Genomic DNA, 14104 nt, shown 5'->3' with positions numbered 1-14104 from the left:
CATGGTTTTCCTATTAATAAAGAAAACACACAGGGTTGTAGTAAATATGTTGTAGGAAAAAAATTCCTTATTTACTGACATTTTCTTATGTATCTCTAATCCATGAGTTTCATGTCTTTAAAGTAGCAGTTCTTGGTCATCCACAGACTCCTTTCCGTGGCTATTAGACATTCTGGTGCACTTTCTTAGACAAAATGTGAGTATACACAATTACCTTGAAATAAATTCAATTTCAGGAACACTGTGTTAATTAATGGCCATTTCAAAGTATCATGTTAACCATTTTAATGAAATGTAAACAAAATTCTTTACCCACCACACCATGCTTAAGAGGGTATACTGGGCAGTCTATTTCTATTTTTATTTTCCTTCCACTACATTTAGAATGATTTTGGGCAAGGAAATAGCAGCAACAAAAATAATTGAGAAGAAAAAAAGGAAATTTGAAACAGGGGTATAAATTCAGCTAAGTCTGAGAGTGGGTATTTTGGAGTGAACAGATGTTGCTGCCAGAAGGAAAGTCTTTCCATGAAATGATTCTGGGACTTATGTGAGAATGACAGACAAAGTCCTAAAGGCAAAGAGAAGGAAACAATTTGTAGAAACAGTCAGAATGAATGATATATATTTATGGAGAATTATTCATGCCAGACAAGCTCATTTTCTTTTGTGTGTGGATAAAATTAGAAAATTAGAGGACAGGGGTAGCAGAGGAGATATCAATTTTGATTATAGTAAATCACTTAACACAATGTCTCAGGAAATCTTAATTAAAATTTAGCTCAAATTGGATTCAATATTAACATTCTTCCTGGGACTTAAATTGGCTAAAGGAATTTAATGATAAATGGCAATGAATATAGTTAAGAAGTGTTGAGGAATGTGCTTTAGGGATACAGGTATTGTGGTTGCTCTTATTTAACATTTTCATAAATAATATTGGAAGACAGGATAAGCTCAATGATAATTAAATTGAAAAAGGCATCCATCTGGGAGGTGCTATAAATACCAAACAGTGCTACAAAGCATAGGTGATACAAACAATCCTCAAACTGCATAGCCAGCCAATCACAGATGAGATAATATATTCAGGGACTACAACTAGCACCACAGAAACCATTAGCAAGTTGGAAGTTTAATAAATACGCTGAAAATGAATTCAACATTTGTTATCTAAGTAACTTAATACAAATTTTCAGTCTTTCAGCAGTAAGTAATAAAATAGTTGGTCAAGAATTCACATAATTGTGTCCCTAGACATGGAAACAAAAATATTTTAAAGGAATTATTAGTGGTTCAAGATTAGAAAAGAGAGCTGAGACACTGACTCTGAGAACCCTGAAAATGATATTACTTCATAAAAAAAATTCCTCAAACTAAACGGTGGTGGAGATTAACAAATCAATGATCTTGTGATCAGTGGTCTAGGAAAGTGGTTTCCAACCTTTTTGGCACCAGGGACTGGTTTCATGAAAGACAATTTTTCCACAAACCAGAAGGAGAGAGGGATGGTTTCAAAATGATTCAAGTGCATTCCATTTATTGTGTACTTTATTTCTATTATTATTATATCAGCTCCACCTCAGATCATCAGGCGTTAGATCTTGGAGATTGGGGACCCCGGTCTAGGATATTAAAGGTATATGAAGCCCATTCCTAATTTAGTGGGAAAATCTACCTCCTAAACAAAAATGGGTTAGTTTACATGGGAAAAGCAAAATGTCACTCACATGTTATCAGATGAAAGTAAACTAAAATATGTGACTTTTAACTATTTTACCAAAATGTAATGATATCTAAATGGTAAGGAGCACTAAATTGTTTAATATATTTCTTTTTTCTAATGTATTACAGTCCTTTTCAGGAAGTTTAACCCTACCCTGACAAAATTCCTTCCTCTCAGTATTCCAGTATGTACATATTACAAATATCCTTGTCCTCAGACACCCTAACATCCCACAAAAAAAAAAAAAAAAAAAAAAAAAGGATTTGCCTATTAAGGACCCTGAGATTAAGAAAATAAATAGCACTCTCACAGAGGCCAAACATGATGAAAAAGGCAAATAGAAGCAAGATGATGAAGGTTTTATGGGCGATAATAAAAAGTTTGAGAATCATTGTGTGACTCAAGTAAATAATGACAAGATTAATATATATCTGATATTGAATATGTAGAGTAGTTCCTGAATTCTTTTCTCTCTCTCTCTTTTTTTCCCTCTGTTTGTTTTGAGGGCACGAAAAACCAGGGAGAATGATGCAGTTTTAGATAAGAAGGTTTTAAGGGAATGGCATTAAATTATCTTAATGGCTCCCATTTATAATAAAAATTATAATAGAACTGTGATGGACTCTAAAACATGGACAGAAACATTCCGTACTTGATACATAAAACAAAATAATTTCTTAATGCTTTTACTAAGAGTGTAAATAATAATCAAATAATAAAGAATAAAGCTACACTGCTTTCTTTGGTACATGTAGGCTACATTTATACCATACTCTTCTGCTGTTATAAAAAGGTTTTTTTTAATTTACACAGACATAATTTGGCATTCTTAATAATAAAAAGTGCTCTGGAAACCTCACCAGAGGTTTTGTTCAATGTTTTTTGTTTGTTTCCTATTGCTAAGGGAAATATTATATTAGTAAGGTATTTCTCTGTATTGTAACTTTATAGTTAAAACTTTCAAATTTCACTTAGAGAATGTAAAGTGTGAGAAGTTTGCTGTGGTGAGGATTTTCTTAAGAAATATTCACTGAGGAGAGTTTCCAGAATCTCAGTTATTATCTGAGGCTAGGTTTGTTTTGATTTTTGGCTAAGTAGAAAAGAGATTTCACTCTTTCTAGACATTCACTTCTATTTTCTAGTGTGTCATCCTCATTCCTTTTACTTTGTATTTTGCATTTAATAAGCTAGATTTGTTCTGTTTCTTTCTTGGTCTGTTTGTGAAAATATAAGAAGCACACATTTCTTATTGTTCAGTTGCTAAGTTGTGTGTGACTCTTGGCGACCTCATGGACTGCAGCATGCCAGGCTTCCCTGCCACTCACTGTTTCCCAGAGTTTGCTCAAATCATATCCTTTGAGTAAGTGATGCCATCTAACCATCTTATTCTTTGTTGCCCTCTTCTCTTCCGGCCCTCAATCTTTCCGAGCATCAGGGTCTTTTTCAATGAGCCTGCTCTTCACATCAGAGGTCTAAGTATCAGAGCTTAGGTTTCAGCATCAGTCCTTTCAATGAATATTCAAGGTTGATTTCCCTTAGGATTGACTGGTTTGATCTCCTTTAGTTCAAGGGACTCTCAAAAGTCTTCTCCAGTAACACAGTTCAAAAGAATGAATTCCTCAGCGCTCAGCTTTCTTTATGATCCCACTCTCATATCCATACATGACTACTGGAAAAACCATAGCTTTGCCTAGACAAACCCTTGTTAGCAAGGTAATTTTTATATTCTATCTATGTTGGTATTAGCCTTTCTTCCAAGGAGCAAGTATCTTTTAATTTCATGGCTGGGGTCACTATCTGCAGTGATTTTGGAGCCCAAGAAAATAAAGTCTCTCACTGTTTCTGTGTTTTCCCATCTCTTTGCCATGAAGTGATGGGCCTGGCTACCATGATCTTAACTTTTTGAATGTTTAGTTTTAAACCAGCTTTTTTGCTCTCCTTTTTCACTTTCATCAAGAGGCCCTTTAGTTCCTCTTCACCATAAGGGTGGTGTCCTCTACATAGCTGAAGTTATTGATATTCCTCCCTGAAATCTTGACTCCAGCTTGTGCTTCATCAAACCTGACATTTCTCCTGATATACTCTGCATATAAGTTACATAAGCAGGGTGACAATATACAGCCTTGACGTACTCCTTTCTCAATTTGGAACCAGTCCTTTGGTCCATGTCTGGTTCTAACTGTTGCATCTTGACCTGAATACAGGTTTCTCAGGAGGCAGGTAAGGTGGTCTGGTGTTCCCCTCTCTTTAAGAATTTTCCAAGTTTGAAGTGGTCCACACAATCAGAGGCTTTAGTATAGTCAATGAAGCAGAAGTAGATGTTTTCTGGAATTCTCTAGCTTTTTCTATGATCCAGCGGATGTTGGCAGTTTGATCTCTGGTTCCTCTGCCTTTTCTAAATCCAGCTTGAACATCTGGAAGTTCTTGGTTCACGTGCTGTTGAAGCCTAGCTTGGAGAATTTTGAGCATTACTTTGCTAGCCTGTGAAATGTGTGCAATTGTGCAGTAGTTTGAAAGTTCTTTGATATGCCTTTCTTTGGGATTGGAAGGAAAACTGAATCTTTTCCAGTCTTGTGGCCACTGCTGAGTTTTGCAAACCTGCTGGTATATTGAGTGCAGCCCACTTGACTTCAACTTCCAGGATGTCTGGCTCTAGGTGAGTGATCACACCATTGTGATTTTCTGGGTCATTAAGATCTTTTTTGTATAGTTCTGTGTATTTTTGCCCCCTCTTCTTAGTATCTTCTGCTTCTGTCAGATCCGTACCGATTCTGTCCTTTATTGTATCCATCTTTGCATGAAATGTTCCCTTGGTATCTCTGATTTTCTTGAAGAGATCTCTAGTCTTTCCCATCCTATATTGTTTTCCTCTATTTCTTTGCACTGATCACTTAGGAAGGTTTTCTAGTCTCTCCTTGCTATTCTTTGGAACCCTGCATTCAGATGGATATATCTTTCCTTTTCTTCTTTGCCTTTTACTTCTCTTCTTTTCTCAGCTATTTGTAAGACCTCCTCAGATAACCATTTTCCCTTTTTGCATTTCTTTTTCTTGGGGATGGTTTTGATCACCATCTCCTGTACAGTGTTAAGAACCTCTGTCCAAAGATCTTTAGGAACTCTGTCTATCAGATCTAATCCCTTTAACCTACTTGTCACTTACACTGTATAATCATAAGGGGTTTGATTTATCTGGTCTCATCATTACTATCTGATTGAAACTGCTTTACTAAAATGCAAATAATTGGAGCTAGGAGGCAGTAAATCAGATAGTTTGTTTTCCCCAAAAGGTAAGTAAAAATCTAAGCAAAAGTGTCAAGAAACATTTAGGGCTCTAAAGATTCATGAAAGCAGACAAATCAGGAATAAAATTCATGAATAATTCTGTGACTTTAGGTAGGAAAAGCAGGAGCTAGTGACCTTGTTATTTCAGCGGCACCTTATCATCCTTACCATTCTCAATCCCAAATATAGTGGGCATATGGGTGTTATAAGGATGGGACTTGCCATGAAAAGCAGCAGATGTTCTTCAAGAGGTGCCATAGTAAATTTGATGTAGAGTTAATAAAAGAATCAATTTAGTGAGAATTGAGTGAGGAACAGCCTCAGGTCTGCCAGTGCAAGTTGTGATCCCAGTTGGTAAGCTGAGAACAAGCCATAAATTTAGAAGAAATAAACAGAAAATGAGAGTCCAACAGAAAGGCTGGATAAGCTTTCCACACATCTCTGACACTACACATGTGCACAGAGAAGACATGAAAAGGCCTCAAGGAATGCAAATGCCAAAGAAAATCCTGAGAACTGCATGAACTTTCAATGCTCTCCCCAACAACCTCGACTTAGATCAACTGGCAAAGGTGAAGGCTTTATAGGACTTTTGAGACAGGGTTATGGGGGATAACACTTTGTGTGTGGTGGAGAGAATTCTTAGGCCAAATAGAGTGTGTCTCTAGAATGAGACTTTTTCTAAATATTGAGAGCAAATTAATTGAGGGGATAAATTCAGTGAATATTTGGTAAACCTGTACTGTGTGGAAGTCACTGTGCCAATCATGGGTGGTTACAGATCACTAAAAGAAATGTATGGTTCAGTAGAATAGAAAGAGATGTACAAGCTAACTTTAATGCAAGGTACAATAAAATGCATTGCAGATACATTTGCCTGATGGATATATGGAAGCATGATGGAAAGAACAATGAATTTTCTGACTTGCTATGAAAATAAAGACTTTATCTAAAAGATAACATTTGAAATATGTGTAAAAAAGAATGGAAAGGGTATAATTTGGATTAAATCTTAAAACCTGAGAGAGATGTCAGTAAGTGTAGAATGTTTAACTACGCTGGAGTTAAACAAAACAAACCCTCTGTATAATATCAAAGTTGGTTACATGCAGAGATGTAGCATGTGGTGAAACAAAAGAACTTGAAGTATTTCACAGCTGTTCTTGACTGCATGTGTGGAGATTAGGCTCTTCCTTCAGTAGTATAATGATCTGTTCTGACTCATGTCTGTGTTTTAGAATAATCATTGTATCAGTGTTGTGGGGAATCTGCAGAAATAGGGTTGTCGATCAGAGTCTACTGTAGCAACCTAATTTATGACAATGTACAGGCATGGAAAAGGAAATGGTGACAGACGTATACATTTTGAAATAACAATTTTAGAAACCAGACAATCATCTCTATGTATGCAGGTGAAGGAGGAAGAAAATAAACGTGATTGTGGTTGCTGATCTGAAACCTATGTAATCCAAGATTAATTGGGCTCTGCAAAGTATAATTGCCTCAAAAGATGACAGGTTATGTATATTTGACTTTTCTTACTGTAGACATACAGGCATGAAACTAAAAGACACTTGCTCCTTGGAAGAAAAGCTATGACAAATCTGGACAGCGTATTAAAAAGCCGAGACATTACTTTGCTGACAAAGATCCATGTAGTCAAAGTTATGGCTTTGATTGATAAATCCATATAGTCAAAGCTATGGCTTTTCCACTAATCATCTATGGGTGTGAGAGTTGGACCATAAAGAAGGTTGAGTCCTGAAGAACTGATGCTTTTGAACTGTGGTGCTGGAGAAGACTCTTAAGAGTCCCTTGAGATTCAGGGAGATCGAACCAATCAATCCTAAAGGAAAAAAGCCCTGAATATTCATTGGAAGGACTGATGCTAAAACTGAAGCTCCACTACTTTGGCCACCCGATGCCAAGAACTGACTCATTGGAAAAGACCCTGATGCTAGGACAGATTGAGGGCAGGAAGAGAAGGGAGTGATAGAGGGATGAGATAGTTGGATGGTATCATTGACTGTATGGAAATGAGTTTGAGCAAACTCAGGGAGATAGTGATGGACAAGAAACCCTGGCATGCTGCAGTTCATCGGGTTGCAAGGAACTGTACATGACTTGAAAGAAAGTGAAAGTGAAAGTCTCTCAATCATGTCCAACTCTTTGCAACTCCATGACCTATACAGTCCATGGAATTCTCTAGGCCAGAATACTGGAGTGGCCTTTCTCTTCTCCAGGGGATTGCCCCATCCCTGGGATTGAACCCAACGTCTCCCACATTGCAGGTGGATTCTTTGCCACCTGAGCCACAGTGGAAACCCCCAAATTATGGAGTGGGTAGCCTATCCCTTCTCCAGTGGATATTCCTGATTTAGGAATCAAACCAGGGTCTCCTGCCTTGCAAGTGGATTCTTTACCAACTGACCTATCAGGGAAGCCCGTACATGACTTAGTGACTGAATAACAGCAACATGTATATTTGAGTCTGTATGTGTGTCCATGTTTCTGTATTGGAAGAAGGATAATATATTGTCAGTTTGTCTTGGAATATGTTAAATTTCTGCTGCCTGTCAAAAGTCTACCTTGCCTTGTCCAAAAATTTGGGTAACATGAGTACCTGAGCTTCTCATAGAAATAATGACTGAAAACTTGGGAATAGGTAAAAGAGAGGAAACCTATATACTGATTTTTGCAAATGTTAATACTGAAAGACTGAGGATTGAATAAGAAGCCAGCAAGAAAATCCCTCAGTTACCAGAGAACTAGGATGAGAATCAGAAGTTTCCTGTAAGAGAGTAAAGAGTTTTACATAGTTAAGTACTGAGTAATGCATACTATTTTATTTATATACTATTAGAGATACATACTACTAGAGATAGATGAATTAGATTTATGATTTTGTATGATTTTAGTAGTATGATGTGAGTGAAGGTCGGATTTATAACTATGCATTAATTATGCATAAATAAATAAATAAATAATAAATTATCTAAATTGATCAATTAATTCAGATGTCTAAATACATCCGAGCTGGAAATTCAGAGTTTTATAGTAGGCTTATCTGGTGGCTCAGTGGTAAAGAACTAGCCTGTCAATGCAGGAGATGCAAGTTTGATCCCTGGATCAGAAAGAATCACTTGGAGAAGGAAATGGCAACCCATTCCAGTATTATTGCCTGGAGAATTCCAAGCACAGAGGAGCCTGGCAGGCTACAGTCCAAGGGGTCACAAAGAGTCAGACAGGACTCAGTGACTAAACAACAGCAAAAATAGTAGCATGAAGTCTTATCTGGGAAAACTGTTTGTAGACTAGGGCATGGGAGGTTTATAGCCCAAAGGGAATAATCAGTAGAGAGAAAGAGATTATTGTAGTAAAACACAATAGAAAGAAATGGAATCATTAGTTGAGCGCTGGTAAAGGTGAGGGAAAGGATGGGCTTTAAAGCGGTGAAGAGTAAGAGACATGACCGAAGCAAGGAAGAACTGAAGAAAAAGAAAATAAGCGGGGTGAGAATCAAAGGACTCAGCTACCTACAGGATTCCATCTTAATACATTTAGACTCCATTTTTCAGAGAGTATAAAATATTGTTAAGTTCTCAGGCAGTTTTTTCTCAAGATTGCCTGCATATTACAGCTACTTTGTTTTATTAGATAAGATCTCTCTAAGTGACTCTACTATATGTTGCAATATCATTCAAATAACAATATCTCAGGGTGTAGTCCAGGCATCAATATTTTTAAAAGTTTCTCAGGTAAACTTATAATACTCAGATAGGATTAAAAACCCATTGATTGAAGAGAACTGTAAAAGTCTAGGAATAACATCTTTGAAGTATAGACTGGATGGCTAACTACAGAAATTAAAATCTATATCTTATATATCCAAATCTGTATCTCTAATACAGAGCAATTGGCTTTTCAAAAAAACCAGCAATGTGTGAAATGAGACTTTAAGACAAGAGAGTGTGATATCCATTAGTGTCAACCTGGAAGATTTAATTGATGGTTGACAAAATTGTCTTTTGTTGACATAAAATATACTCCCTGACCTAAAGAAAGAATCATACTCCCTCATGCTGGTAATTTCTCTCTAAACATAAGATGTGCTCGTAATCTGATTATCCTGCCAGTTGTGAAAGACGCAGCTGCTGTTTTGTGGCAGTGTTCCTGTAAGTGTATTTCATGAACCACACATGTCAGAATCACCCTGCTCCTTTTTACAGTGATCAGGCATCATAGATATAAAGTCAGAAAACTAGTTTATAATTGAGAACTTGAAATAAGAGCCTGGATAATACATTTTTATGACTGATCCATGCATGTGGACAAGAATAGCTACCTTATAATAAGAAGATAGTGGACTCAAATAACTATGTACTTATATCAGGCCAAGATAGTCTCATGTCTACACTGAAAATGATCTGATTATAATACTTAAAAATCTGTTATCCAAGGCCCTCTTTGCTAGACAATTGTGTCCTTTATTTCTAATATTTTCCCTCTTTTGGACAACAGATTATTAACCAAGTGAAGTGAAAGTTGTTCAGTCATGTCTGACTCTTTGCAACCCCATGGACTATATAGTCCAAGGAATCCTCTAGGCCAGAATACTGGAGTGGGTAGCCTTTCCCTTCTCCAGGGGATCTTCCCAACACAGGGATCAAACCCAGGTCTCCCGCATTGCAGGCGGATTCTTTACCAGCTGAGCCACAAGGGAAGCCCAAGAATACTGGAGTGGGAAGCCTATCCCTTCTTCAGCAGATCTTCCCAACCCAGGAATTGAACTGGGATCTCCTGCATTGCAGGTGGATTACCAAAGAGGAAACTAATCAATCTTCTGTTGAGTTACTTAGGAATGGGAGGGTTATAGAAGGGTTAGTGGTGAATGGAGTAAAAAAAAAAAAAAAAAAAAAAAACATTTTATGACCCTTAAAAGGTGGTTGCAAATCACAGTTCTGAATTATTTTACTCCATTTTAAACTTTTTCTCTCAATGGGAAATCTATTTTTTTTTTTAAATTTCTAGACCCTTGGAGGATGTATTATAGCCACACCACTCTTTTTACAATACCCTGAACTATACCTTGAGATATTTTCATTTAAATAATATGACAATACACAGTCGAGTCACCCAGAGAGATCTTATTTAATAAAACAAAGCAGCTCCAATATGCATGCCAGGAATAACATTAAAAATACTAATTAAAAAGCTTCATTTTTTGGCATTTAAATAAATTAAAAATTAGAAGCATGTAGACACAAATAACAATCTATGTTCAAATAGATTTTCAAAGGGAAATATATAAAATATGAATTTTAAAGGCAGGGCAAATTTGTTTTAAAAAAAAGAGATACATAAGGGAAATTAACTTTTGTAGTCTGCAAATGCCAGAAGTAAGCTTTTGATCCCCCAGGGCAAACAATTTTGAGATACGGTTCCATCACATAATTGCTATCTTTCTCTTAGTTACACTTTCCAGTTCCCTGCGGGCTGTTTTTCTGTATAAACTTACTTTTATTTCCAATTATGTTATTATAGAGATGGGAATCAGATCTAATTAAATAAGAACATGACAGTAATTGTCATTTCTTTATCTCTACAAACCATAATTTTACTCCCTATGAAAGAATGCCTCAGTAAAGATAAATGTAGATCTGTAGGTCCATCAACTAACTAGAAATAAAGGCCAATATCCTTATTCTTCTCCATTCATTAAGATCTTCTTGTTTACAGATTTTCCTTTCTCTCATCCTCAAAATAAACATTTATTATGCATCCATTAGTTTAGGCATCTACTATATGGATACAGAGTTTGTGGATATAGAAATAAACACATTTCAGTTGTGCCCTCAAGAAAAATGGATTAAAAAGATAGATTTCATCAATATGACAAGTGTCATTCCAAGATATGAATAAAATGTACTGTGGCTATTTGAAATCTTTTCCCCACTACGATATACACAGCAGAAGACATTCACATTACACGCATTTTCAGTGCTCAGTCTATAATGTTACCCTTTTCTCTATCACTGAAGAAAGCACATCTTAACCCAATAAATAAAATAGAGATGGCATTGCATTATTTCTAACTTATGTTAACAATTAGTTCATGGTAAAGAATCCACCTGCAATGTGGGAGACCTGGGTTCGATCCCTGGGTTGGGAAGATCCCCTGGAAAAGAGCTTTCACTTTAGTTCATGCAAAATAGATAATAATTTATCCTTTGAATAAATATTTACTGCGTGGCTAGTATATCTGGCATGTGCTGGTGTCAGAGTGGCAAACAAGAAAGATGGTCACTAATGGGGTTTTTAGTTTGGAGTGGGGACAAGAAGAAAAGATAATCTTAAGTGGCCCTAGTGGCTCTAAAAGTAGAGAAAGCAAGTTATAGAATAAGAACTGTGATGCGGGTTGTATGTGTATAGTGTATATTGGAAGGCTATTGACACTAAGCTGTTAGGAAAGCTTTCTCTGAGGAGGTGATATTTTGAGCTGGGTCCTGTATGATGAGAGTGAGTTAGCCTTATAAAAGATCAGATAAGAAGTGTTCTTGGTTAATAGAAAATAGTGTACAAAAGCCATGAGACATACAGTTAACTATTTCTTCCCAGACATTTCACACTAATGAAGACATGCTGTTGTATTATAGTATATTGGCTGCAAACTGGTGTGTTTTTGGTGGGTTGCAAGAACAGGAACTATTAATGAAGAAAAATTACTAGGAATTATCTACAGAAAACTACTAAGGAATGCTTCTTCAGAAAGAAAAGCAGTCTAAAGAACAAAGAAAGTAATCAATTTATAAATAGAAGGGAAAGAGATCAAGGTAAAGGAAAAAATTGGAGAAAATGGGAATGAGCAAGATACATTCAGGTAACCGGAAGTGGTGGTTGAGTAGGACTGAAACATACATATATGACTAGCAGGCCAAAGATAAAGCTGGGAGGAAAGCATTCAGACCATGAAGACAGGTACATTGTTAAGGCATTTGGACTTCTGTTTTTTTACTCCTCTGAAATATATAATACTAAAGTATATGGATACATAAATTCATTTATTAGCATTCTTTATATACTATACTATTATATAATAGATTATATTCTATATAAACATATTATATCTCATATACTGTTACATAACATATATTGTATATAAATTTTAGTAATAATTTGGAGCCATTACAATACTCTAAAAAGTATATAGAATCATGACCTTCCTGGCTTGAGAGCAATTTCAAATTATTAAGTCTGACTCTCAGGTGTAGAGGAAAATAGAGATCAGTAGTCTTTACATTACTGGGCAACAGAAACCTTTTGGGTTTTATTTATTTATTTTTTTATTGATTACCTAAGTATCACATATGGAGCTTCAGATCCATGAAAGCTGAAGTGAATCTTGCTCATCTGTATTTCTCAGTAGCTACCTAGATGATTCTGATGTGAAATGGCAACCCATTCCAGTACTCTTGCCTGGAGAATCCCATGGACAAAGGAGCCTGGTGGGCTGCAGTCCATGGGGTCGCAAAGAGTTGGACACGACTGAGGGACTAACACACACACACACAGTCACTTTGAGAAGTACTAGAGTTAACTATTCTCCAGAGTTCTAAAAACCTTCAAGGAAGAATATTACTATTTCTTTACAATTTATACACAGAATATTTAAAAAGCAATCTGAGATAACCTGCAATTCACTTAAATGTAATAAGTACAGCTAATGATAAAAATAAGACAAATCAAGGATAAAGATTTTGCCAGATTTCTGTGTTTTCAAAGATTCCATTTATTATAGAATCTTAATGTTTCCTGTTGTAGTGATTCCATTTTAGGTCCAAGTAATCAATGTCTAAGAGTATTGTCCAATAATATAGTTCTTTGTGTTTACCACTAAGGGAAATTTGGGCTTCCCTGGTAGTTCAGCTGGTATACCTCAGTTGGATTCCTGTGTTGGAAAGAGCCCCTGGAGAAGGGATAGGCTACCCTCTGCAGTATTCATGGGCTTCCCTGGTGGCTCAGATGGTAAAGAATCCACCTGCAATGCAGGCGACATGGATTCGATCCCTAGGTTGGGAAGCTCCCCTGGAGGAGGGCATGGCAACCCACTCCAGTGTTCTTGCCTGGAGAATCCCCATGGACAGAGGAGCCTGGCAGGCTACAGTCCATGGGGTCACAAAGATTTAACCCATTTTCACAATAGTTTAAAATAATTTAAAGTTTTAAACTACATGTTTAATGCTTGAAACTTCAGTATAAAAAAAAAAAGAAAAAGAAACTTCAGTATATTACTGTATTCAGTTTATTATGTTCAACATATAATGTTAAATTTTAAAAATCAATTTATAAATAGGTCAAATTGCTATTTGTGTATCTAGTTAATTCTACTTTAAAGTGCATACGGGTACACTTTCATTCAAGAAGTAAACATAAATGTAAATCTTTTTAAGCTAAATTATGCCATAGGATAACCCTGAAATTCACTTTCATTTTTTAAGCAGTTTCTTAACCAATGCATTGTAAAATACCTAAGGAAATAATTGTTTCAAATATATCCTCATATTATATAGGTAGTTACCTGTATGACACTGTCCCCAGGATTCATATCTGTATAAACATAGACATCATAGGATATTTCAGGGAAGGTTGGAGTGTTGTCATTTGCATCCATTACCCGAATATTGACAATAACTGGCTCACTTTCTTGAACACCATCAAATGCTGTTATCTTTGGGGTAGAAAAATAAATTTAATAGAGAAGTCATGCAAATATAAGCAGTACAGAATTCACTCCTACAGTTTGAAAATTTTCTCATATGTAATTTACAGTTTCAAAAGGATGCTAAAATGTTTGCTGATAAAAGGAAGTAATAAAACCATAATAGTACATATAATCAAAGTGTTTTAATGTGCTAGGAAGCAATTATGGAGGGTTCTGCTTAATTTTTATATATTGAATTCCAATCACACTTTCAATAACCTGATATATAAAATGTTCCAGAGGCTTGAAATGGGCCAATAACATTGCTAATTCTTAGGAATTAACTACTATTTAACCTTTAAAAAATGAATAGGGAAATACTCTTACATATTTTG

The 14104-nt window shown here is 35.9% G+C and overlaps 1 protein-coding gene across 1 annotated transcript in view; it reads right to left on the bottom strand.

Moving 5' to 3' along the window:
* PCDH15 (protocadherin related 15) overlaps window positions 1-14104 on the bottom strand; it is a 920738-nt gene that overhangs the window by 314136 nt on the left and 592498 nt on the right. Inside the window, exon 14 of the mRNA XM_061162074.1 lies at window positions 13587-13736. Coding sequence (XP_061018057.1) covers window positions 13587-13736 — 150 coding nt within the window. The remainder of the gene's footprint in view (window positions 1-13586; window positions 13737-14104) is intronic.

The sequence above is a fragment of the Dama dama genome, chromosome 15 (assembly GCF_033118175.1).
Source record: "Dama dama isolate Ldn47 chromosome 15, ASM3311817v1, whole genome shotgun sequence".
Classification (NCBI taxonomy): domain Eukaryota; kingdom Metazoa; phylum Chordata; class Mammalia; order Artiodactyla; family Cervidae; genus Dama; species Dama dama.
Note: the sequence above shows the minus strand (reverse complement) of the source record. Positions and strands in the feature narration are given on the sequence as shown.